We start from the raw sequence: 27,883 nt of genomic DNA on the forward strand, positions 1-27,883 counted from the left end.
AAAATTCTTTGGGTCGCTACCTCCAAAGTACAAAAAGAATTCAAATTACTTTTGAAATCCTCAAAGTCTCAAACTCTCTTCATGTTACTTGATTTACAAGGACTTTAAGCGTAATCATAACATATGTCATTTGGAATTGATTTTAAATAATCAATTCGATTGTAATATGATAAGTCGCTTAATAGAATGCTTCGATTGTAATGATAATTTTCATCCATTGATTGTTAAGGTAAGCTTATGGTCATCCTGCAACTTTTATGAATTGAAAGGCAGTCTTATTTTGTGTTTAATTACAGTATATTATCTACACTTGATTTACAATTGATTTTGACATATGGTTATGTACTTTAGGAGAAGATGATTGAATTAGAGCTTGATTCTACAATATGAAAGCTTCAAAAGGTATGTTTCATGTGTTAATCACCTATATAGTAATTGTGTATCGATAATTTTGTTTTTATTTTTGTGTGTGTGTGTGTGTGCATCTATATGGTTACAGAGTGTATATGTGTGTGTATGTGTGTTCGAGTTATAAAATGTGTCTGCTGATTTTGATGTTCTTTAGAGTCTGTACGTTAGTGTTCTTGTAACACTAATGGTTCCAAATAAATGAAAAACGCCATCCAACCCAAAGTAAATTATTAAGATAAATGATCCTGAATAACGTTGCAATCAACATCACACTCCAGAACAAACAAAAGGAAGTAAAAATCTTTTCTAACGTGCACATCATCATCATCATCCAAATTCAATATAGGATGCCAGCCTACATGTTAAAATTATTTGATAATGATTAGAACTATACATAGTAAAAATAAATAGAGTAAGAAGAATGGATTAAGAAATTTACATCATTTTCCATATCCATTTTTTTTGTAGCATCGTAAATTCGAAATGTTGTAATCGGCACCTATCTGTTAACATATAAATCATCAACAATTATTAATAAATAGCATATCACCATCACTAAATTGTAAAATAAGGTCATATATGCCTTTGTTATATTTTTCTAATTTACTTAAAAAGTAGAAACTTAACTTTTGAACAATGAAGTATTAAAAGCTTTGTAGAACTTCCTTGTAAACAACATTAGTTGTAGTGTTGGAAACATTCACGTCCTTATCACAAATGAGTATCTTCAGTCCATTTTTATTCTTTACTCTTGAAATAGCAACGTATAACTGTCCATGAGTAAAGACCGGCCGTGGTAAATATAACCCAACCTGGGAGAACGATTGACCTTGACTTTTGTTAATGGTCATGGCAAAACACATAGATACTGGAAACTGCTTTCTAGTGATCTTAAAAGGTAATGTGTTATCGGATGGACTCATTTTCATGCGCGGAATCAAGGTTTCAAAGCCAATATTTGTACCAGTTATAACCTTGGCTGTTATCACAGATTTTACAAGTTTAATAACTCTTAGTCTTGTTCCATTACACAAACCATTTGGTTGGTCGATGTTTCTTAGTAACATGATCGGAACACCTATCTTTAGTACTAACTTGTGATTAGGAATACCTGCAAACTTGAGACTGTTTAAGAATTCAGGCGTTTGCATACCACGATGACCTGTCATAGAGTTGTCAGACGCATCCACACCATCACAACTTAAGTAAGTCATTTCTTCCCCTGGCATAAGTTGTAACAAACGATCATTAATCTTATCTACATGTTCATGCGTAGGAGCGAGAATGGCTCTCTCTTGAAAATATGCCGGCTCATATAGGTTATTAATTAAATTCGGGTACGTGGAATCAACAATAGAGGTAATTGGATCATCTGTCTGCTTAATTAGAAATTCATTTGGTATGATGATTTCTACTTCGCCATCATTTTCTCCTCCAACAGTTCCATTGCCAACATCTAAAATCCAGTTTGCAAACGCTTTCATATCTGCCACTTCTTCCGTATTACATCCGGATTGTAACCTCATGTTTATAGTCAACTTTAATATTTTAATGTGATCCCAGAGATATGATGAGTTCAACGAAGCATTCACGATGTCTTGTCTGCTACCTTTAGGAACAACCGGCAGTATTTGTCTAAAATCTCCACCAAAAACGACTACTTTCCCTCCGAACACTTTATCTTCATTCTCAGGTGACGTTTGTCGCATTATATCTCTCAATGTCCTGTCTAGAGCTTCAAAAAAATGTTTGTGTATCATTGGGGCTTCATCCCATATTATTAAAGAAGCTTGCCTCAACAAATCAGCAAGTTGACTGTTAACATTAATAGAACAAACAAAATCCTCGTTTATATTTATTGGAATCACAAATCTGGAATGTGCTGTTCTACCACCACTTAGCAAAAGTGATGCAATTCCACTCGAAGCAACGTTTAACACAATTTTTCCCTTAGATCGAATGGCCGTAGATAGTGTTTTCCATAAAAAAGTTTTGCCAGTACCGCCATACCTGATGTGTGCGAGGTGTACTAGGAAATAGTATTATTTTTACAACGAAATACTATTAAATACGATACAATTTTACACAAGATATTTATTTATTTATAGAATGAATATACCTAAACCTTGCTACAACACTTATAGGCAGTGTACCTAATCGTACAGTAGTGTAGTTTTTAGTAAGTCCGGTTCGTTCTACAGGGATCTTTTAAATAAGCTTAACGCTATATTTTTAAAAACTATATTTGTAAAAATACAAAAATATATATAAGTAGTATTATTATTATAAAAGGGGGTTTTTACCGTTTAATGACCGGTTTGTCGATTTTAAAACTTTAGTCGCAGTTAAAACCTAATGTAAAATATCAAAAATAAATATAACTTAATTTAAAGCATAAAGTAAATAACGATAATGAAATTGCGATAAATAAAAGTGCGATAAAATAAAATTGCGATAATTAAAGAGTACGATAATTAAAAGTGCAATTAAATATAATGACAATAAATAAAAGTGCGATAATTAAAAGTGCAATTAAATATGAAATATATAAATTATGCTTATTTAAACTTCCGTAATCATGATGTTCGACGTGTTGATTTTAGTTTATTCCCATGGGTTAATTGTCCTTTGTCCTGGATTATTCGATATGTCCATACGGATTTGTCCATAATAGTCCATCAGTCATAATCATAAAGTGCGAAAGTCTTCGTCAAATTATTCTTATTCCCGAAGTCAAATATTCCAACTAATTGGGGATTCGAATTGTAACAAGGTCTTAATACTTTGTTTAATGAATACACCAGGTTATCGACTGCGTGTAAACCAAGGTTTTACTACTTTGTTAACAATTACACCAATTACCCTTGAATGTAATCCACCCCTGTTTCAACAAGTCTATTAACTATTAATCCAATCCCGATTCCGGTAAAATGAACAATTATTGGTATTTATAGATATCCCGCCCACCGTACCCAGTGAAGCGTATGTGGTTATATATAAATACGTCAAATTATAAGTCAATATATTAAATTAACGAGGTGTCGTTTAGTTAATATAAAGCCCATTAATAGCCCATAGTCTAATTTCAACAAGTGTCGTTCTTTTATCCAAACCCCAATTATGGTCCAAAGCCCAATTACCCAATTTTAGTATTTAGCCCAACATCACGATTACTTCGGCATTAAATAAGCATAATAATAACTTAGTTACGAGACATTAATTTAAAAATAGCATTAACCATAACTTACAGTGATTAAAAATAGCGTAGCGTTACACGGACAGAATTTCGACTTACACCCTTACAACATTCGCTAACATACCCTTATTATTAGAATTTAAAATTCAAATTAAAATTAAAATATAATATATATATATTTACGTATATGAATGAGAAGAGAAAAAGATGGATATATGATCAACCAAAACTGCGAATTTATAGGCATGTGGGCTGTCACCTACTGCCATGCGATCGCATGGATTTTTGCCTTCCAGGCCATGCGATCGCATGGCCACTTTTTCCAGCTCACATGATTTGTTTTCTTGTTTTGCCGACGGTTTATAATAATAATATAATATATAAATAATTTATAGAATTATTTAAATATTATATTATATTCGTGTGCATAGTTGACTTGTAATTTTTAGTCCGTTGCGTCGAGCGTTGAGAGTTGACTCTGGTCCCGGTTCCGGATTTTCGAACGTCCTTGCGTACAATTTCATATATTGTATTTTGCGTTTCGCGTCTTGTACTCTTGTAATTTTGAGACGTTTCTCATCAATAATTGGAACCACTTTGATTGGACTTTGTACTTTTGAGCTTTTTGGTCGTTTGCGTCTTCAATTCGTCGAATCTGTCTTTTGTCTTCATCTTTTATTATTTAAACGAATATCACTTGTAAATAGAACACTTGCAACTAAAAGCTTGTCTTTCTTGAGGGATAATGCTATGAAATATATGTTCGTTTTTAGCATTATCAAATATTCCCACACTTGAGCATTGCTTGTCCTCAAGAAATATAGTCTTGAAATAAAAATACTAGAATCACTTCTTTATTCTTCATACTTTGTACATCAGTGATTTCTATACGGCGGTATGAACAATGGTAGTAACGATGTGGTTTACAGTCCCACATGACTATAAAAATTTAGATCCTTTAGGAAATTGGATCTTTATGAAAACATTTGATCTTTTGAAAATTCAATCTAGCTTTTACCGTAGATAAGTTTTTCGGAATAACCCTTTACCGGTGTTTGCAAAATGTTTTTGTGAGTTTGGTGGGTTTCATATTTGAAAATTTTAGCTCAAAACTTGCGGTTTTGTGTCACCCACTTGCTAACCTTGTATTAGGAAAGCAACACGTCCAGTATACTTGCTCCGTATATTACCTTTCGGTAAACTACCGTCCGGTTGTAAAGGAAAGCGTTGAACAAGCAACTGTTAAGGCATTGTCCCCTGACATGCTTTTAATTATGGTCTATAACGTGTCGGATGCAATTACTATCCTTGGTAGAAGCAATAGTAAAGCTCACCCTTATAATTTTTCGGTCTGGCACAAGGTCCTGTCTTTGACCATGCTATGCAACCACCATTCTTACGGTTGACACCCGATTTGGTACAGGTGACCTAATGAATTCCAGGTGAATTCCTAGGATTTTACGTTCAATGGTAATGAACGCATTGAAAATGGATTTTCAGAAAACAAATCGGTTTGTAATTTTGATCAAAATATTTTCTCGTTAAATCTCGAGTTTAGATATCATCGAATTCCATGAGTTTGTAATTCTCAATCTTTAAGGTCAATCTCTAGAATTGAGTAATATCAGGCTTAAAAGCTGATTTTTAATCTTTAAGGAGATTATCCTTTTCTGGGGGTCTGATTCATTAGTCTTATCAAGCTAATTTGCACGGCGTCCTCCCCATTTTACGAGACAGATCCTCTCATGGTTAGGATAAGTCTGACCACTTGGCGACCTTGTTTGATGCTGAGGTCCGTGGATTTCCTGCTGATTTTAGAGATGACTTTTCTAGATATTTCGTCAACCTACAGCTGGTCTGGACGACAACTTCATGACCTAAATCAAGAAGCGCGTTTCTTTTTCGGAAGACTTTACTTCCTTTTAATGATGGAATTGATTCATCGTGTAGATCCATCTTTCTTTCAAAAGTATTACAATAAATCGGGTAAAATGGTTAATTTTGTCCAAAACAAAAGTATCTTTGTACAAAATATGTGATATATGTTTTAAAAAACTCGGTAATTTTTCCCACACTTGGCTTTTATTTTTCTTTTTATTGTCCTCTATTCCATTTTAAATGAATTCTAACATTTTGGTTTGTTTCTCAATTTATGTCCTTTCCGAGGTAACAATAATTTCGGTATTAACACCTAGTTTTATCGTTCATAAATATGTATAAACATGATTTTGAATTCATTTAATTGAAAATTTTGAAAATTGTACTAGAATTGGGTAGTCAGTATATAAGACTAGGGTTGTTCTTTATTATCAGAGAGCACTAGATTCTAATACAACTACTGCGTTACTAGTATTTTTAATAGTAACCAAGTGTATAAGTCAAAAATTTTAAAAATTCGAAAGAATTTTAACCCCTTCCCACACTTAAGATCTTGCAATGCCCTCATTTGCAAGAAATCAGTAGCAATTTAAATTATTGAGGGTGAGTAGCGTAGAAAAATGATTAAATTTTACTAAAGTTTCCAAACATATTGGCTTTTTTTTTTTTTTTTTTTTTTTTTTTTTGCATACTTTAGATCAATAAGATTAAAAATAATGATAATAAAATTTCTCGTCCAACTCTCGGGTAAAGCAATTTCGGTTCAACGACCTAGTTTTCAACTCACGACGAATTTTTAGAAATCAATTTTTAACTTAGCGAAATAAAGTAAATTTTTATTTTTAAATTCACACCAAACTTAAATTTAAAATGCATAAAATTAAAAATTCATATTAGTAATATTAAAAATTCATACCAAATTTATATTATATTTTTGTTTTTATACATACAAACTTATATTAAAAATATTAATTTTTCAAATATTTACAAATTTAAATATATTGATTTTAAAAAATTTATAATATTAATTTAATATTTATATATTAATTTTAAAAACAAAGTAAAAATAAAATTAAAAATCTTTTTGGTCTTTTATCCCACTTTAATCAATCAAATATTATCAAAAATATACGCCCCACTTTTCGGTAAAGTAATTTTGGCTATATTACCTAGTTTAACTCATGACGAATTTTTGAAATATTTTGGGTTGAATGATTAAAGATATTTATACCTTAAGAATAAACGGTAAATTTCGCAGTGGTGTAATAAATTTTTGTATGATATCAATAATTTCGCTCGCAAAACCTAATTTTATTGAATACCAATTTAATACTTTATAGCGAACGATTTAGCGTTTATTATCAAAAGGTTAAAAGCAATAAAAATAAACATAAAAACTGTACATACTTACCTGTGATATGGAATTCTCAGTGACCTGTTTTAGCCCACTCATAAGATAGTCGGACTAATTGGTTTTCCATAGCTACATAGGCGTAACCTCGAGCATTCAATGGTTTTTCTTCGAAACATATGAATGGTCCATCTCTGCATAAAGTAATGAATTCGGTATTGGAATATGTCTGATTCGTCGAGCATTTTCCTTCGTGTGACCATTTTCCGCATTTGTGACATCTTTCAAGGTGTCGTGCTCTTCTTTTCACTGCGGATTTCGATTTTCCTTTACCAAAATGCAACTTATTATTTTCGTTCCTGGATTCTTTTCTTACTCCGTCCAATTTACCTCTGATTAATGATACCAATTCACTTGGAAGGGTGTCATTATTACGTTTAGTGATCAAAGCGTGTAGCATTAGACCATGGTTTAGTTCACAGGAAGTCTTCATCTCGTAAAACCTAAAAAAAAATAAAAATTCAGAATGGGGGGAGAAGACTAGTTCTTTAGGGTCTGCTAGGGAAAGACCATTTGGATTCCATTCTCGAGAACTACACGAAAATAGAATATCTAACTCTAACAGAAATACATATTATCCTTAAAAGACTTGATTCTCCCCACACTTAGTTAGCTGTGGTGTTGAAATTGTGATTAACTTCATTGTCAACTTCCATCGGATCATGTACGTAATGTTTAACTTTGTGACCATTAACTTTAAATTCAATCCCATTTGAATTTATTAACTCTATTGTTCCATATGGGAAAACTCTTTTGACTATAAATGGTCCAGACCATCTTGATTTCAATTTTTCAGGAAATAGCTTGAATCGTGAATTGAAAAGAAGAACTCTGTCTCCTTCTTTAAATTCTTTTGAACTTCTGATTCTTTTATCATGCCATTTCTTCGTTCTTTCCTTATAGATTAACGAATTTTCGTATGCTTTATGTCTCAATTCTTCTAATTCGTTTAGTTGGCTTAACCGTAGACGTCCAGCTTCATGTAAATCAAGATTACATGTCTTCAAAGCCCAAAATGCTTTGTGTTCAATTTCTACTGGAAGATGACATGCTTTTTCGTAAACGAGTTTAAAAGGTGTGGTTCCAATTGGAGTTTTGTAGGCTGTTCTAAAAGCCCAGAGTGCATCCTCCAATTTCATGGATCATTCCTTTGGATTTGATCCTACGGTTTTCTCTAGAATACGTTTTAAAGCTCGGTTGGTATTTTCAACTTGTCAACTTATTTGTGGATGATATGCGGTGGAGATTTTATGAGTTACTCCATATCTTTTGAGAACTTTTTCAAGTTGATTATTACAAAAATGAGTACCCCGATCACTTATTAAAGCTTTCGGTGTTCCAAACCTTGCAAAAAGACGTTTTAAGAAGTTGACTACAACTCGTGCATCGTTATTTGGGAGAGCTTGTGCTTCCGCCCATTTAGATACATAATTAATGGCAACGAGAATGTAGAGATTATTATGAGATTTTGGAAATGGACCCATAAAGTCAATACCCCAAACGTCAAATACTTCACATACTTGAATGACATTTTGTGGCATTTCATCACGTTGACTTATTTTTTTTCCCTTTGACAAGCATCACAGGATTTGCAAAGAAGGTGTGAGTCTTTGAAAATTGTAGGCCAATAGAATCCAGCATCGTAAACTTTTCTTGCTGTGAGCTGAGGCCCATAATGCCCTCCTGTTGGTCCTGTGTGACAATGGTTTAAGATTTGACTAGCTTCATCTCCGAATACACATCGGCGTATTATTCCATCGGGACAACTTTTAAACAAATGTGGATCTTCCCAGAAATAGTGTTTTATATTACTAAAGAATTTCTTTCGTTTTTGGTACGATAATCCTTTTTCAAGGAATCCACATACTAAGTAGTTTGCATAGTCTGCAAACCATGGAATTTCATTATAATCTATCTTCAATAGATATTCATCAGGAAAGTTGTCTTGTATGGCCGATTCATTCAGAACTTCTAATTCAGGATTTTCAAGACGAGAAAGATGATCAGCGGCGAGATTTTCTGCTCCCTTTTTATCTCGGATCTCAATATCGAACTCTTGTAAGAGTAAGATCCAACGGATTAATCCTGGTTTGGCATCTTGTTTCGAAAATAGGTATCTAAGAGCAGAATGGTCGGTATAGACCACCGTTTTAGCTAGAACGAGATATGATCGAAATTTGTCAAAAGCAAAGACAATAGCAAGGAGTTCTTTTTCAGTAGTTGTATAGTTCATTTGTGCTCCTTGTAACGTCTTACTAGCATAATAAATAGGTTGAAATCGTTTTTCAATCCTTTGTCCTAAAACGGCTCCCATTGCAAAATCACTTGCATCGCACATAAGTTCAAATGGTAGATTCCAATTTGAAGTTATCATGATCGGCGCATTAGTGAGTTTTTCTTTAAGAATATTAAAATATTTGATGCATTCATCTGAAAAGATGAATGGAGCATCCTTTTCTAGGAGTTTATTCATAGGAGTGGCAATTTTAGAAAAATCTTTTATGAAACGTCGGTAAAAACCGGCATGCCCTAGAAAACTCCTAACTCCTCTAACATTGGTGGGATGTGGAAGTTTAGCAATTACATCTACTGTAGCTCTATCCACTTCAATTCCTTCCTTTGAGATTTTATGACCAAGAACGATGCCTTCTTTAACCATGAAATGGTATTTCTCCCAATTAAGTACTAGATTTGATTGTTCGCATCTAATAAGCATTCGTTCAAGATTAACTAAATATGATTCAAATGTATCACCGAAGACTGAAAAGTCATCCATGAAAACTTCCATGCATTCTTCTATCATGTCGTGAAAAATCGCCATCACGCACCTTTGAAAGGTTGCAGGGGCATTGCAAAGTCCAAATGGCATGCGTTTGTAAGCAAAAGTACCATAAGGGCACATGAACGTGGTTTTCTCTTGGTCCTCAGGTGCTATTGGAATTTGAAAATACCCGGAAAAACCATCAAGAAAATAATAGTAACTATTTCCAGCTAATCTTTCCAACATTTGATCAATGAAAGGTAAGGGAAAGTGATCTTTTCTGGTGGCGTCATTTAATTTTCTATAATCAATACAAACACGCCATCCTGTTACAGTCCTATTAGGAATAAGCTCATTTTTTTCATTTGTGATGACAGTCATGCCACCCTTCTTAGGTACGCATTGAACTGGGCTTACCCATGGACTATCAGAAATTGGATAAATTAAACCTGCATCAAGCAGTTTTATAATTTCTTTCTTAACAACATCTTGCATATTAGGATTTAGTCTTTGTTGGCGTTGCACATACGTTTTATGACCTTCTTCCATAAGGATTTTATGTGTGCAATACGAAGGACTTATTCCTTTAATATCATGAATCTTTCATGCAATAGCTGGTTTATGAGCTTTTAACACAGAAATGAGTTGAGATTTTTCATTTTTAGTAAGAGAAGACGATATTATTACAGGTAATTCAGATTCACCATGTAAATAAGCATATTCCAAATGGTTTGGAAGTGGCTTTTGAAATGTCCCGTTCTTATTGATTAAAAACGTTCCATATTAATTGATTTCGTTGCGAGGTTTTGACCTCTATATGAGACGTTTTTCAAAGACTGCATTCATTTTAAAATAAATCATAACCTTTATTTCATCAAAAAAGGTTTAAAAAGCTTTACGTAGATTATCAAATAATGATAATCTAAAATATCCTGTTTACACACGACCATTACATAATGGTTTACAATACAAATATGTTACAACGAAATAAGTTTCTTGAATGCAGTTTTTACACAATATCATACAAGCATGGACTCCAAATCTCGTCCTTATTTAAGCATGCGACAGCGGAAGCTCTTAATAATCACCTGAGAATAAACATGCTTAAAACGTCAACAAAAATGTTGGTGAGTTATAGGTTTAACCTATATATTATCAAATCATAATAATAGACCACAAGATTTCATATTTCAATATACATCCCATACATAGAGATAAAATTCATTCATATGGTGAACACCTGGTAACCGACATTAGCAAGATGCATATAAGAATATCCCCTATCATTCCGGGAAATCCTTCGGATATGATAAAAACGAATTTGAAGTACTAAAGCATCCGGTACTTTGGATGGGGTTCGTTAGGCCCAATAGATCTATCTTTAGGATTTGCGTCAATTAGTAGATCGGTTTACTAATTCTTAGACTACCAAGCAAAAGGGGCATATTCGGCTTCGATCATTCACCCATATAATGTAGTTTCAATTACTTGTGTCTATTTCGTAAAACATTTATAAAACTGCATGTATTCTCATCCCAAAATATTAGATTTTAAAAGTGGGACTATAACTCACTTTAACAGATTTTTACTTCATCGGGAAGTAAGACTTGGCCACTGGTCGATTCACGAACCTATAGCAAATATGTACATATATATCAAAGTATGTTCAAAATATATTTACAACACTTTTAATACATTTTGATGTTTTAAGTTTATTAAGTCAGCTGTCCTCGTTAGTAACCTACAACTAGTTGTCCACAGTTAGATGTACAGAAATAAATCGATATATATATTATCTTGAATCAATCCACGACCCAATGTATACACGTCTCAGGCTAGATCACAACTCAAAGTATATATATTTTTGGAATCAACCTCAACCCTGTATAGCTAACTCCAACATTACTGCATATAGAGTGTCTATGGTTGTTCCAAATAATATATATACATGGGTCGATATGATATGTCATAACATTTGCATACGTGTCTATGGTATTCCAAGATTACATAATATATTAGAATGCATGTATAATACAATATAAGTTAGCTAGGATATAATTTGTATAGAATTGTTAATATTTCCCGTAGCTACAAAAATCAAAAAAATATCCAATCTTGTTTTACCCATAACTTCTTCATTTTAAATCCGTTTTGAGTGAATCAAATTGCTATGGTTTCATATTGAACTCTATTTTATGAATCTAAATAGAAAAATATAGGTTTATAGTCGGAAATATAACTTACAAGTCGTTTTTGTAAGAGGTAGTCATTTCAGTCGAAAGAACGACGTCTTGATGACCATTTTGAAAAACATACTTTCACTTTGAGTTTAACCATGATTTTTGGATATAGTTTCATGTTCATAAGAAAAATCATTTTCCCAGAAGAACAACTTTTAAATCAAAGTTTATCATAGTTTTTAATTATCAAACCCAAAACAGCCCGCGGTGTTACTACGACGGCGTATGTCCAGTTTTACGGTGTTTTTCGTGTTTCCAGGTTTTAAATCATTAAGTTAGCATATCATATAGATATAGAACATGTGTTTAGTTGATTTTAAAAGTCAAGTTAGAAGGATTAACTTTTGTTTGCGAACAAGTTTAGAATTAACTAAACTATGTTCTATTGATTTCAAGTTTAAACCTTCGAATAAGATAGCTTTATATGTATGAATCGAATGATGTTATGAACATCATTACTACCTCAAGTTTTTTGGATAAACCTACTGGAAAAGTGACAAATGGATCTAGCTTCAAAGGATCTTGGATGGCTTGAAAGTTCTTGAAGTAGAATCATGACACGAAAACAAGTTCAAGTAAGATTTCCACTCAAAATAAGATTGTTATAGTTATAGAATTTGAATCAAAGTTTGAATATGAGTATTACCTTATATTATAAAGATATATTACTGTAAATAAGAAAGATTTCTTGAGGTTGGATGATCACTCTACAAGATTGGAAGTAAGCTAGCAAACTTGGAAGTATTCTTGATTTTATGAAACTAGAACTTGTAGAATTTATGAAGAACACTTAGAACTTGAAGATAGAACTTGAGAGAGATCAATTAGATGAATAAAATTGAAGAATGAAAGTATTTGTAGGTGTTTTTGGTCGTTGGTGTATGGATTAGATATAAAGGATATGTAATTTTGTTTTCATGTAAATAAGTCATGAATGATTACTCATATTTTTGTAATTTTATGAGATATTTCATGCTAGTTGCCAAATGATGGTTCCCACATGTGTTAGGTGACTCACATTGGCTACTAATAGCTGATCATTAGAGTGTATATATCAATAGTACATACATTTAAAAGTTGTGTATTGTACGAGTACGAATATGGGTGCATACGAGTAGAATTGTTGATGAAACTGAACGAGGATGTAATTTTAAGTATTTTTATTAAGTAGAAATATTTTGATAAGTGTCTTGAAGTCTTTCAAAAGTGTATGAATACATATTAAAAAACTACATGTATATACATTTTAACTGAGTCGTTAAGTCATCGTTAGTCGTTACATGTAAGTGTTGTTTTGAAACCTTCAGGTTAACGATCTTGTTAAATGTTGTTAACCCAATGTTTATAATATCAAATGAGATTTTAAATTATTATATTATCATGATATTATGATGTATGAAAATCTCTTAATATGATATATATACATTAAATGTCGTTACAACGATAATCGTTACATATATGTCTCGTTTCAAAATCATTAAGTTAGTAGTCTTGCTTTTACATATGTAGTTCATTGTTAATATACTTAATGATATGTTTACTTATCATAATATCATGTTAACTATATATATATATATCCATATATATGTCATCATATAGTTTTTACAAGTTTTAACGTTCGTGAATCACCGGTCAACTTGGGTGGTCAATTGTCTATATGAAACTGTAACGACCCGTACTTCTCCACCTGGACGAAGTCATCAACATTTGGTCCCATTGCGATGATCGAATCCAAGTAATGTCCTTAAAATGAGCAAATGCACAGCGGAAGACTTAATTCGTACCTGAGAATAAACATGCTTTAAAGTGTCAACCAAAAGGTTGGTGAGTTCATAGGTTTATCATAACAATCTTTTTAATATATTAATAAACCACAAGATTTCATAATCATAAACATAATACACTCGCAAGTGTATGTAAAGCATTCTAAGTGGTTGAGCACTTGGTAACCATACTTAACATTTAATCAACGTCGCATATTCCTTTATTATGAAATCTCCCTACACTGTACCAAGTGTAGTCACCGAAACGAAGTACTGTGCAACCGTTGAATACTGGTCGTCCAGTCCGGTTGGGGTTGTCAGGCCCGATAGATCTATCAACAGGATTCGCGTTTACAATACCGCATGTAAATGGTAGTTACCAAGCTATTAGGGAAAAATATGCAAAGTGGTACAACTCAACGTAGAATATGTTTTTAGTACTTGTGTCCATTTCGTAAAACTGTTATAAAACAGTGCATGTATTCTCAGCCCAAAAATATATATAAAAAGGGAGTAATGAAACTCACCATACTGTATTTTGTAGTAAAAATACATATGACGACATTGAACAAGTGTAGAGTTGACCTTGGATTCACGAACCTATATTATTTATATATATATTAACACCTATATTTGTAATCGAACAAATTTATATATTATTAGTGATTTAATTGTTATTTTAATTATGTGTTTCATTAATAACCTAATATAAAATATTACTATAGTCATGTTAGATGTAGTAAATATAGTTTTATATAGCTAACAGTTATTGTTAAAATAATATTGATAATAATAAATATATGTTTTTGTTTTATAATAATAATAGTAATAATAACAAAAATGATAGTTCTTATAAAAATGATACTTTTAAAAATGTTAGTTTTAATAATAATGAATATTAATAGTAATAATTATAGAAAATGTTGATTTTACTAATAATAATGATACTAATATTTATATTAATAATAATAATGATAATATTAATAATAATACTTATTTTAGTAAATATGATAATAATAATAATAATAATAATAATAATAATAATAATAATAATAATAATTTTACATATTTTACATAGTAATAACAATAATAATAGTAATTATTAATAATAATAATACTACCTTAAAAAGATAATAATTTTGTCACAGGCAAGGCTCGAACTTAAGACCTTTTGCTCAACACCAACACTCTTAACCACTCCACTTCCTATTCAATTCAGTTAAAATTCGCAACCCATTTTATTTAACCAAATTATGCTCAACTGCAAGCCCAACAGAGATACTTGGATCATGGCCCAGCAGCAGTTTCTATAGTCCTACTTATCTCGGCCCAACAATTAAGTTTTCTAAATCAGGATGCACAAATCCACTGACTTTTTAATTTAATTTGTACGAGGGGTTTGTGGGGTTCGATAACTAAAAAAAAAAATAGAAAACTGCAAGTGGTAGCAGCCACTCCGTCCCACCCATATTTAATAATCAGTCACCATCATCTTCAATATATATCATCGACATCACCTTTAAATCATCATCATCGATCATCATAAAAAAAATTCCAACCATCATCATCATTCCCACTATTCATCATCCTCATCGAATCTTCATCACCATTATCATTGTTATAGCAAGAAACAGAAACAGGATAACAAGTATAGCAGTCGCTGTAACAGCGTTTTCGTCTCATCTGGGTGTCGACCGAAAAGAAGAAAAATAATAAAGTAACAGATGGTGTTGGTTGGTTGATTGGCCAGGAAGAAACACAAACAGGAAATCGTAATTTGCAGTAATATTAATAACGATAGGTGTGGTGGTGTTTCTCTTATTTTGAACATGAACGTATCAGCTTTAAAGCAAATGGGTTTATTGATGGTGTTTAGTGATGGTGTGTGGTGACCGAAGGCAGCAGCCTTGCTGCAGCTATAGTGGCGGTTTGTCTGCAGAAAACACGAACACGATGGTGAGGGTTTTATATGATGAAAGTGGTTATGGAAGGTAACCGTGGTGATGACTTGGAGGAAGATGATGGTTACAAGTGGTGTTTGAAGGTGGGGGAGGTATAGGGTGTCGATGGGTTCAAGGGTGATGGTCGATTGTAATTGTATGGTTGACGAGAGTGATTCAAGAAGAAACATGAAATGAAGAAAAAAAAAATATAATCAAGTTAATGATGGTGGTTTAGCTTGTTTACCGGCTGTGAATATGATGTACACATATATCAATGGAGGTTCGACTATAACAAAGATACAAGTTGTTATGAGGGCAGTTGTGAAGCTTTGTTCGTATCGATAGTAAAATAAACGAGAGTTTGGGTTTTAAAGTGACTATAGGGTGGTGGTAATTCATGATGTTTAACGCGTTCAAGATGGAAGGTTGGTGATGGCATGGTAGGTCACAAATAAGAAACATGGAGTAGGATATAGGTGTCTTTGTTCCTTCATGATATAGGTATATATATAGAATTTTATACATAGTTATAAGACAACAACAGTACACCTAAAACAATCTTTATGCATAGTGCATAATACTATTCTTAATTTGAATTCCCTGATTGAAAAACAAATGGAGGAATATATAGCTCGACATTTAATCACGGAGAACACAGGAAAAGCAGGAATAATAAAAAGCTGAAGCTGATAGGAAACAGAATTTGTAGCCATCTGTAATTATAATTCATATTTAATAAATATTAATAATTAATAAATATATTAATAATAATAATAATTATATTAATAATAATAGTAATTAACAAAAAAAAATGGTGACAAGTTGGTGATCGGTGGTAGTGGTGTTCACGGCAATGGAAACAGAAAACATAAATCTTAGATGATGATGCTTTCTTAAACTCAGTGTAAAATATATATATATATATATATATATATATATATATATATATATATATATATATATATATATATGATAACTCCTTTATTATATGTTTGTATATATATGTTTGTATATATATATATATATATATATATATATATATATATATATATATATATATATATATATATATATATATGTTGAGTTAGTTTGTGATACTTTCATAAACTCATGTTAAATCTCTATTAACGCTAATGAAATGTCAACCGAGTAATACAGACTTTGACAAATTAAGCTCGAAATTATTTATATTTAATATACTTTCTCTCTCTCTCTCTCTCTATATATATATATATATATATATATATATATATATATATATATATATATATAAACAGTTTTTAATAGCAAGTTTTACTACATAAATATATATTATATATTTTTAAACAAATAGATTAATACATTTATATATATATACAAGTAATATTTATATACCTATATATATATATATATATATATATATTTAAATATGTATATAACTATTTACAAATAGTTGTTCGTGAATCGTCGAGAACAGTCGAAGGTCAACTGAAAATATGAAACAGTGCACAATTTTTGAGACTCAACCTAACAGACTTTGCTTATCGTATTAAAGATATTAAATCGAATCGAGAGTTTGGTTCAAAATTAGTCGAAATTTTCCGGGTCGTGACAGAAACCTATTTCAATTAATCAAGTCTTAACAAGTTTGATTGCTTAACATGTTGGAAACACTTAATCATGAAAATAACAATTTCATTTAATATATATATATATATATATATATATATATATATATATATATATATATATATATATATATATATATATATATATATATATATATAACATGGAAAAGTTTGGGTCACTACAGCACCTACCCGTTAAATAAATTTCGTCCCGAAATTTTAAGCAGTTGGAGGTGTTGACGTATCTTCTGGAAATAAATGTGGGTATTTATTCTTCATCTGATCTTCTCGTTCCCAGGTGAACTCGGGTCCTCTACGAGCATTCCATCGAACCTTAACAATTGGTATCTTGTTTTGCTTAAGTCTTTTAACCTCACGATCCATTATTTCGACGGGTTCTTCGATGAATTGAAGTTTTTCGTTGATTTGGATTTCATCTAACGGAATAGTGAGATCTTCTTTAGCAAAACATTTCTTCAAATTTGAGACGTGGAAAGTGTTATGTACAGCCGCGAGTTGTTGAGGTAACTCAAGTCGGTAAGCTACTGGTCTGACACGATCAATAATCTTGAATGGTCCAATATACCTTGGATTTAATTTCTCTCGTTTACCAAATCGAACAACGCCTTTCCAAGGTGCAACTTTAAGCATGACCATCTCTCCAATTTCAAATTCTATATCTTTTCTTTTAATGTCAGCGTAGCTCTTTTGTCGACTTTGGGCGGTTTTCAACCGTTGTTGAATTTGGATGATCTCTCGGTAGTTTCTTATATTATCTCCAGACCCGTAATCTGTCTATCCCCCACTTCACTCCAACAAATCGGAGACCTGCACTTTCTACCATAAAGTGCTTCAAACGGCACCATCTCAAGGCTTGAATGGTAGCTGTTGTTGTAGGAAAATTCTGCTAACGGTAGATGTTGATCCCAACTGTTTTCGAAATCAATAACACATGCTCGTAGCATGTCTTCAAGCGTTTGTATCGTACTTTCGCTCTGCCCATCAGTTTGTGGATGATAGGCAGTACTCATGTCTAGACGAGTTCCTAATGCTTGCTGTAATGTCTGCCAGAATCTTGAAATAAATCTGCCATCCCTATCAGAGATAATAGAGATTGGTATTCCATGTCTGGAGACGACTTCCTTCAAATACAGTCGTGCTAACTTCTCCATCTTGTCATCTTCTTTTATTGGAAGGAAGTGTGCTGATTTGGTGAGACGATCAACTATTACCCAAAGAGTATCAAAACCACTTGCAGTCCTTGGTAATTTAGTGATGAAATCCATGGTAATATTTTCCCATTTCCATTCTGGGATTTCGGGTTGTTGAAGTAGACCAGATGGTTTCTGATGCTCAGCTTTGACCTTAGAACACGTCAAACAATCTGCTACGTATTTAGCAACATCGGCTTTCATACCCGGCCACCAAAAATGTTTCTTGAGATCTTTGTACATCTTCCCCGTTCCAGGATGTATTGAGTATCTGGTTTTATGAGCTTCTCTAAGTACCATTTCTCTCATATCTTCAAATTTTGGTACCCAAATCCTTTTAGCCCTATACCGGGTTCCATCTTCCCGAATATTAAGATGCTTCTCCGATCCTTTGGGTATTTCATCCTTTAAATTTCCCTCTTTTAAAACTCCTTGTTGCGCCTCCTATATTTGTGTAGTAAGGTTATTGTAAATCATTATATTCATAGATTTTACTCGAACGGGTTCTCTGTCCTTCCTGCTCAAGGCGTCGGCTACCACATTTGCCTTCCCCGGGTGGTAACGAATCTCAAAGTCGTAATCATTCAACAATTCAATCCACCTACGCTGCCTCATATTCAGTTGTTTCTGATTAAATATGTGTTGAAGACTTTTGTGGTCGGTATATATAATACTTTCGACCCCATATAAGTAGTGCCTCCAAGTCTTTAATGCAAAAACAACCGCGCCTAATTCCAAATCATGCGTCGTATAATTTTGTTCGTGAATCTTCAATTGTCTAGACGCATAAGCAATCACCTTCGTTCGTTGCATTAATACACAACCGAGACCTTGCTTTCATGCGTCACAATAAATCACAAAATCATCATTCCCTTCAGGCAATGAAAATATAGGTGCCGTAGTTAGCTTTTTCTTCAATAACTGAAACGCTTTCTCTTGTTCATCATTCCATTCAAATTTCTTCCCTTTATGCGTTAATGCAGTCAAGGGTTTTGCTATTCTGGAAAAGTCTTGGATGAACCTTCTGTAGTAACCAGCTAGTCCTAAAAACTGGCGTATGTGTTTCGGAGTTTTCGGGGTTTCCCACTTTTCAACAGTTTCTATCTTTGCCGGATCCACCTTAATATCTTCTTTGTTCACTATGTGACCGAGGAATTGAACTTCTTCCAAACAAAATGCACACTTTGAAAACTTAGCGTACAATTCTTCCTTCCTCAATACTTCTAACATCTTTCTCAAATGTTCACCGTGTTCTTGGTCACTCTTTGAGTAAATAAGTATGTCATCAATGAAAACAATGACAAACTTGTCAAGGTATGGTCCACACACTCGGTTCATAAGGTCCATGAACACAGCTGGTGCATTAGTTAAACCAAACGGCATGACCATAAACTCGTAATGACCGTAACGTGTTCTGAACGCAGTTGTGATGACCCGAAAATTTCTGACCAAATTTAAACTTAATCTTTGTATGATTAACATTTCCGACACGATAAGCAAAGTCTGTAAAACTGAATCTCAAAATTTTTGAACTACTTTTATATATTTAAATACCCTTCGGTTGTTTTCGACGATTCGCGAACAATTATATGTAAATAGATACATATATACTATAACTTGAAAAGGTAACAATATATTAATTATTTGATACCGTACATTAAACTTATTGGTTTAAATATCTATTTGAATATATATGATAAGTTGAAATATTTATTATTAAAATTTATTTATAAATAACTTCCAATGTGTATTTAAAAACTGATTTATATATATTAAAAAGATATATACATATATATAATTTCAAGTTATTTAGTAAACGATAGTAACATTTTCAAATTGCTACAGTACCCAAAATGCTACAGTGTTTTTGAAAATCACTATTTGCTACAATGAAATTGACTTGCTACAGTGAATTGCTACAGTAACTTTGCTACAAGTGGTATAGTTTATGGATGATTTAACACTATATTTTGACAAAGGTACGATTCACGAAACGTAAAGTACAAGTTTTCTCAGTATACGATAGGACGTTCGAAAAACCGGAACCGGGACATAAGTCGAGTGACGACGTACGACTTATCGGAACAAAAATTACAAGTCAACTATGCATGTGAATTTAATATAATATATAATTAATTATATAAATTAAATATATTATATTAATAATTAAAAAATATGTCGACAAACTAGAAGTTAAAAGATCATGAGCTGGAAATCCATCCCATGCGATCGCATGTGAAATGGTCTTGGAGGCCATGCGATCGCATGGCAGTCCTGGACAGGCCACACCTATAAAGCTCGAGATATCTGCCTCTGTTTTAATTTAAAAATTACTCCGTATTATATTTATTAATTATATTATTATTATTATTATTATTATTATTATTATTATTATTATTATTATTAAGATTAATATTATTACTAATCTTATTATTATTAGTAGTATTTGTATTATTATTAGTATTATACATAAAATACTACGACGAGGTCATGAGCGTGTCACTTTCAAAATAGTTTTATGAGCGGGATAAAGCTAAGGAAATTATGGGTTATTGCCAAGGAGGTTATGGGTAATATTCATGGGTATTATTTGCAAGTCAAACCTAGTGTTATCATCTCCGTTACGTCTACGTACCTTTCTACAATATTGAATCTCAATATTGATATGTAACTACTTATATTTTATCTTTTATATAATAATTGTGTATCCATGTCTAGTGCTCGAGTATATATATTTATACATGCTTGTATGCTAAATTTCCTTGTTAAATAGTTTATGATGTACCACGAATTAAATACATATATTACTGGTAAAAGGTATATGATATACATGTTTTTGGAAAGCTGACGAAAAATCAATAACTTTTCATTTAGATATCGAATAATTTCGATGAACGGATTAAAAGATATAAGGAACTGAATTATGATTGAAGTTAATTGAAATTGCTTTTGAATCTACAATTAAGATTTAAACAACTTGTTTACGAGATTGATAAATTAGATTTTTGAATATTACCAACCGAGTAAATGAATCCTTATATAAGGTACGTCTCGTTTTGTTAAACTATTGTCAAAATTGACTTTTTGAAACAACATTGGATAACTTTTGTATGTCAATATCGAGCATTAGGATTGTGATACACTATGACCTGACCTAGCTTGATATACATTTATTGACCAACATATGTTCTCTAGGTTGAGATTTACGGTTATTTGGTAATTCGTGTTTCGATCACATTTTGGTGAACGACCTTATATGCTGCTAAGGTGAGTTTCATTGATCCCTTTTTAATTGCTTTTGCAATATATATTTTTGGGCTGAGAATACATGCACTTTATTTTAAACGCAATGGATACAAGTACATACTAAATTCTACACCGAGTTTAAACCGAAAATCCCTTAGCTTTGGTAACTGTTAACTGCCAGTTATAAGAACTGGTGAGCGCGAGTAGTAGTATATGGATCCATAGGGCTTGATATCCCCGTCCGAGCTAGAGCGCTAGCCTTTTAATGGACGTATGCTATTTGAGAAGCGTACACGTTGGTTTGCGTGTATTATTAAGATGATTATACAAAGGGTACAAATTATATATACGTTAAGTTTAGTTACCAGGGTGCTCAATTTTGTAGAATATTTTGATAAATGTTTCGAGATGAAACAACTGAAATTTTGTGATCCACCTTTATGTACAGATTATGCATAACATTAAAACTATGAACTCGCTAACCTTTGTGTTGACACTTGTTAGTATGTTTATTCTCAGGTTCCTTAGAAGTCTTCCGCTGTTTGCTTATATGTTAGACAAGCTATGTGCATGGAGTCTTACATGGCATATTTTTCAAGAAAACGTTGCATTCACCAAATCATCACCATGTATCTTATTTTGACTGCATTGTCAACGGAAGTACTGTTGTAAACTATTATTTATGGTGATTGTCTATATGTAGAAATCATCAGATGTCGAAAACCTTTGATTTAAATATTCATTTATGGTGTGCCTTTTTAAAAGAATGCAATGTTTATAAAACGTATCATATAGAGGTCAAATACCTCGCAATGAAATCGATGAATGACGTGTTCGTCCATATGGATTTGGAGCGAATGTCACAGCAGTCTTTGGAATATCATCTTCTTTCACCCGCATTTGATGATACCCGGAACGTAAGTCAATCTTTGAATAAACAGACGAGCCTTGTATTTGATCAAATAAGTCATCGATTCTCGGTAGTGGGTAGCGGTTCTTGATGGAAAGTTTGTTCAACTCTCGGTAGTCGATACACAACCTGAATGTACCATCTTTCTTCTTGACAAACAAAACAGGAGCTCCCCACGGTGATGTGCTTGGTCGAATGAAACCACGCTCTAAAAGTTCTTGTAATTGGCTCTGAAGTTCCTTCATTTCGCTAGGTGCGAGTCTGTATGGAGCACGAGCTATTGGTGCAGCTCCCGGTACAAGGTCTATTTGAAATTCAACGGATCGATGTGGAGGTAGTCCCGGTAATTCTTTCAGAAATACATCGGGAAATTCTTTTGCGACAAAAATATCATTGATGTTCTTTTCTTCGAAATTGACTTTCTCGAGGTGTGCTAGCACAGCATAGCAACCTTTTTTATTAGTTTTTGTGCCTTCAGGTTACTAATAAGATTTAACTTTGCGTTGCTCTTTTCTCCGTACACCATTAAGGGTTTTCCTTTTTCTCGTATAATGCGAATTGAATTTTTGTAACAAACGATCTCTGCTTTCACTTCTTTCAACCAGTCCATACCGATTATCACATCAAAACTCCCTAACTCTACTGGTATCAAGTCAATCTTAAATGTTTCGCTAACCAGTTTAATTTCTCGATTCCGACATATATTATCTGCTGAAATTAATTTACCATTTGCTAATTCGAGTAAAAATTTACTATCCAAAGGCGTCAATGGGCAACTTAATTTAGCACAAAATTCTATACTCATATAGCTTCTATCCGCACCTAAATCAAATAAAACATAAGCAGATTTATCGTCAATAAGAAACGTACCCGTAACAAGCTCCGGGTCTTCCTGTGCTTCTGCCGCATTAATATTGAAAACTCTTCCACGGCCTTGCCCATTAGTATTCCCCTGATTCGGGCAATTTCTAATAATGTGGCCCGGTTTTCCACATTTATAACAAACAGCGTTGGTATTACTTGCTCCGACACTATTCGTTTCGGCATTACTTGTTCCGGCATTATTTGTTCCCTTAGTTCTGTTAAACTTTGGTCCGTAGACCTCACACTTTGTCGCGCTATGACCATTTCTTTTACACCTGCTGCAAAATGTCGTGCAAAAGCCCTAGTGATTTTCTTCACACCTATGGCATGGCTGTTTTTGGTTTTTGTTGTCGTTGTTGTTATTGAGGTTGTTGTTGGGATTGTTATTGTTGTTGAAACGGTTGTTGTAGTTGGTGTTGTTGTTGGGATGTTTGTTGTAGTTATTGTTAGGATTGCGGTTATTGTTGCGATTGTTGTTGCGGTTGTTGGGATAGTTGTTGCGATTGTGGTTGTAATTGTTATTGTTGTTGTACTGGTGACTCTTGTCACCGTTTTCCTCCCACTTCCTCTTGAGTTGTTTCGTGTTGGTTTCTTCGGCCGCCTGCTCTTTAATTCTTCCCTCAATCTGATTTATGAGTTTATGAGCCATTCGACTTGCCTTCTGTATAGAAGCGGGCTCGTGTGAACTTACATCTTCTTGAATCCTTACTGGTAACCCTTTTACAAACGCGTCGATCTTCTCTTCTTCATCTTCGAATGCTCCCGGCCACAATAGGCACAACTCTGTGAATCGTCTTTCATATGTGGTAACGTCGAACCCTTGTGTTCGTAACTCTCTAAGTTCTGCCTTGAGTTTATTGACTTCGTTTCTAGGACGGTACTGCTCGTTCATCAATTGCTTGAATGCCGACCACGGTAGTGCGTAAGCAGCATTTTGTCCTACCTGTTTAAGATAGGTGTTCCACCACGTTAACGCAGTACCTGTGAAGGTATGCGTAGTGTACTTATCTTTGTCCTCTTCAGTACACTTACTTATGGCAAAAAACCGATTCGACTTTCTCGGTCTACCGTTTCAATCCAATTGGTCCTTCGGTTCCATCAAATTCCAAAGGTTTGCAGGCAGTGAATTCTTTGTATGTGCATCCTACACAATTTCTTGCGCCGTTAGCTGCATTGCTAGATTCAGCGTTATTGTTGGTATGTAGCGCAGCCTGTACTGCGGCTATGTTTGCAGCAAGAAAGGTACGAAACTCCTCTTCGTTCATACTCACGGTATGTCGAGTAGTTGGTGCCATTTCCTTCAAAAATAGCCAAAAGAAACGAGTTAATCATATAGAATATCAAGAGTAGTCAATAGTATTTCGTAGCGTAATATGAACTTATTTATAAAAGCTCTTTCTTTATATTAGCGTTTTATACTCTTTAATTCGGGTAGTACCTACCCGTTAAGTTCATACTTAGTAGCTAACATACCATTTCAACTACTACAATTCTATATGAAAAACTAATCACAAAAAAAAAAATCATATTCAAACCTTTATACAATAACTTGCAAACTTACAATACTGCTATTTTACATATAGCATGAAATATAGCACCTATAACTTTGATACAAAATAGTTGCGAAGATAATTCTAGTTAATAAATAAGGCGTTCAGCAAAGGCAATAAAGACACCTAATTCATACGTCCAGAAACAAGTCATGCATTCTGATTTTACTAATACCACTTCCCATCCTTGGTTTTGTGGAACATAACCGTTGTGACCGATAGTAAGACAATGTGTTGTAACGTCGTCAAAAGGATGAAAGTTATGTAATGACCAACAGTCTCGTAATAACCTAAAAACTTCATTTCTTACCCCAATTACCGACTCCGTCACTTGTGGGAACGTTTTGTTTAATAGTTGTAGCCCGATGTTCTTGTTCTCACTTTGGTGAGAAGCGAACATTACTAATCCGTAAGTATAACATGCTTCTTTATGTTACATGTTAGCCGCTTTTTCTAAATCACGAAGTCCTATATTCAGATATATTGAGTCAAAATAATTTCTTAACCCGTTGCGTAAAATAGCATTTGGGTTCCCCGCAATATATGCGTCAAAGTAAACACATCGTAACTTATGGATTTCCCAATGTGATATCCCCCATCTTTCGAACGAAAGCCTTTTATAAACCAAGGCATTCTTGGAACGTTCTTCGAATGTCTTACAAACTGATCTCGCCTTAAATATTTGTGCCGAGGAATTCTGACCGACTCTAGACAAGATTTCATCAATCATGTCTCCGGGTAGGTCTCTTAAAATATTAGGTTGTCTATCCATTTTGTGTTTTTATACTGTAAAATAGACAAGAGTTAGATTCATAAAAAAATACTTATTAATACAAGCAATTTTTACATATATCATAAAGCGTAAGCACACTATATTACATATATTACACCATACGAATACAACTATCTTATTCCGACTCGCTCGTTTCTTCTTCTTCGGTTTTGGTTCGTTTTGTCAAGTTTCTAGGGATATATGATGTTCCCCTAATACGAGCCGTCGTTTTCCACATTGGTTTAGAAAAACCTGGTGGTTTAGAGGTTCTCGGGTTATTGTCACAACTTAAGAAATACGGGTGTTGACGATACATATAAAGTTCATCGGGTTTGGAATCAAATTTCTCTATTTTTATGCCCTTTCCCTTATTGTTCTCTTTTGCCTTATTAAATTGTGTTGGGGTAATTTCTATAACATCATCGGAATCCTTGTCGGGATCCGATTCATCGGAGAATTGGTAATCCTCCCAATACTTTGCTTCCTTGGCGGAAACACCATTGACCATAATTAACTTTGGTCGGTTGGTTGAGGATTTTCTTCTACTTAACCGTTTTATTATTTCTCCCACTGGTTCTATTTCTTCTTCCAGTTCTGATTCTTCTTCCGGTTCCGATTCTTCTTCCGGTTCCGACTCTTCTTCCGGTTCCTCTTCGGGAACTTGTGAATCAGTCCACGAATCATTCCAATTTACATTTGACTCTTCATTATTATTAGGTGAGTCAATGGGACTTGTTCTAGAGGTAGATATCTATCACATAATATCAAACACGTTAAGAGATTAATATATCACATAATATTCACATGTTAAAAATATATAGTTTCCAACAAAATTTGTTAAGCAATCATTTTTCAAGTAAATACGGTCGAAGTCCAGACTCACTAATGCATCCTAACAAACTCGATAAGACACACTAATGCAAAATTCTGGTTCTCTAAGACCAACGCTCTGATACCAACTGAAATGTCCCGTTCTTATTGATTTAAAATGTTCCATATTAATTGATTTCGTTGCGAGATCTTGACCTCTATATGAGACGTTTTTCAAAGACTACATTCATTTTAAAATAAACCATAACCTTTATTTCATCAATAAAGGTTTAAAAAGCTTTACGTAGATTATCAAATAATGATAATCTGAAATACCCTGTTTACACACGACCATTACATAATGGTTTACAATACAAATATGTTACAATGAAATAAGTTTCTTGAATGCAGTTTTTACACAATATCATACAAGCATGGACACCAAATCTCGTCCTTATTTAAGTATGCGACAGCGGAAGCTCTTAATAATCACCTGAGAATAAACATGCTTAAAACGTCAACAAAAATGTTGGTGAGTTATAGGTTTAACCTATATATTATCAAATCATAATAATAGACCACAAGATTTCATATTTCAATATACATCCCATACATAGAGATAAAATTCATTCATATGGTGAACACCTGGTAACCGACATTAACAAGATGCATATAAGAATATCCCCTATCATTCCGGGAAATCCTTCGGACATGATAAAAACGAATTCGAAGTACTAAAGCATCCGGTACTTTGGATGGGGTTCGTTAGGCCCAATAGATCTATCTTTAGGATTCACGTCAATTGGTAGATCGGTTTACTAATTCTTAGGCTACCAAGCAAAAGGGGCATATTCGGCTTCGATCATTCACCCATATAATGTAGTTTCAATTACTTGTGTCTATTTCGTAAAACATTTATAAAACTGCATGTATTCTCATCCCAAAATATTAGATTTTAAAAGTGGGACTATAACTCACTTTCACAGATTTTTACTTCGTCGGGAAGTAAGACTTGGCCACTGGTCGATTCACGAACCTATAACAAATATGTACATATATATCAAAGTATGTTCAAAATATATTTACAACACTTTTAATACATTTTGATGTTTTAAGTTTATTAAGTCAGCTGTCCTTGTTAGTAACCTACAACTAGTTGTCCACAGTTAGATATACAGAAATAAATCGATATATATATTATCTTGAATCAATCCACGACCCAGTGTATACACGTCTCAGGCTATATCACAACTCAAAGTATATATATTTTTGGAATCAACCTCAACCCTGTATAGCTAACTCCAACATTA

At 33.1% G+C, this 27,883-nt stretch overlaps 1 protein-coding gene across 1 annotated transcript in view; it reads right to left on the reverse strand.

Annotated features, from left to right (window-relative positions):
* Positions 1 to 641: 641 nt before the first annotated feature.
* Positions 642 to 27,883, reverse strand: part of LOC139900298 (uncharacterized) — a 48,577-nt gene continuing 21,335 nt past the window's right edge. Inside the window, exons 9-10 of the mRNA XM_071883084.1 lie at positions 1,127 to 2,440; positions 642 to 766 (exon numbers count right to left, since the gene is read on the reverse strand). Of these exons, the coding sequence (XP_071739185.1) occupies positions 642 to 766; positions 1,127 to 2,440 (1,439 nt within the window). The remainder of the gene's footprint in view (positions 767 to 1,126; positions 2,441 to 27,883) is intronic.

The sequence above is a fragment of the Rutidosis leptorrhynchoides genome, chromosome 3 (assembly GCF_046630445.1).
Source record: "Rutidosis leptorrhynchoides isolate AG116_Rl617_1_P2 chromosome 3, CSIRO_AGI_Rlap_v1, whole genome shotgun sequence".
In the NCBI taxonomy this organism is placed as follows: Eukaryota; Viridiplantae; Streptophyta; class Magnoliopsida; order Asterales; family Asteraceae; genus Rutidosis; species Rutidosis leptorrhynchoides.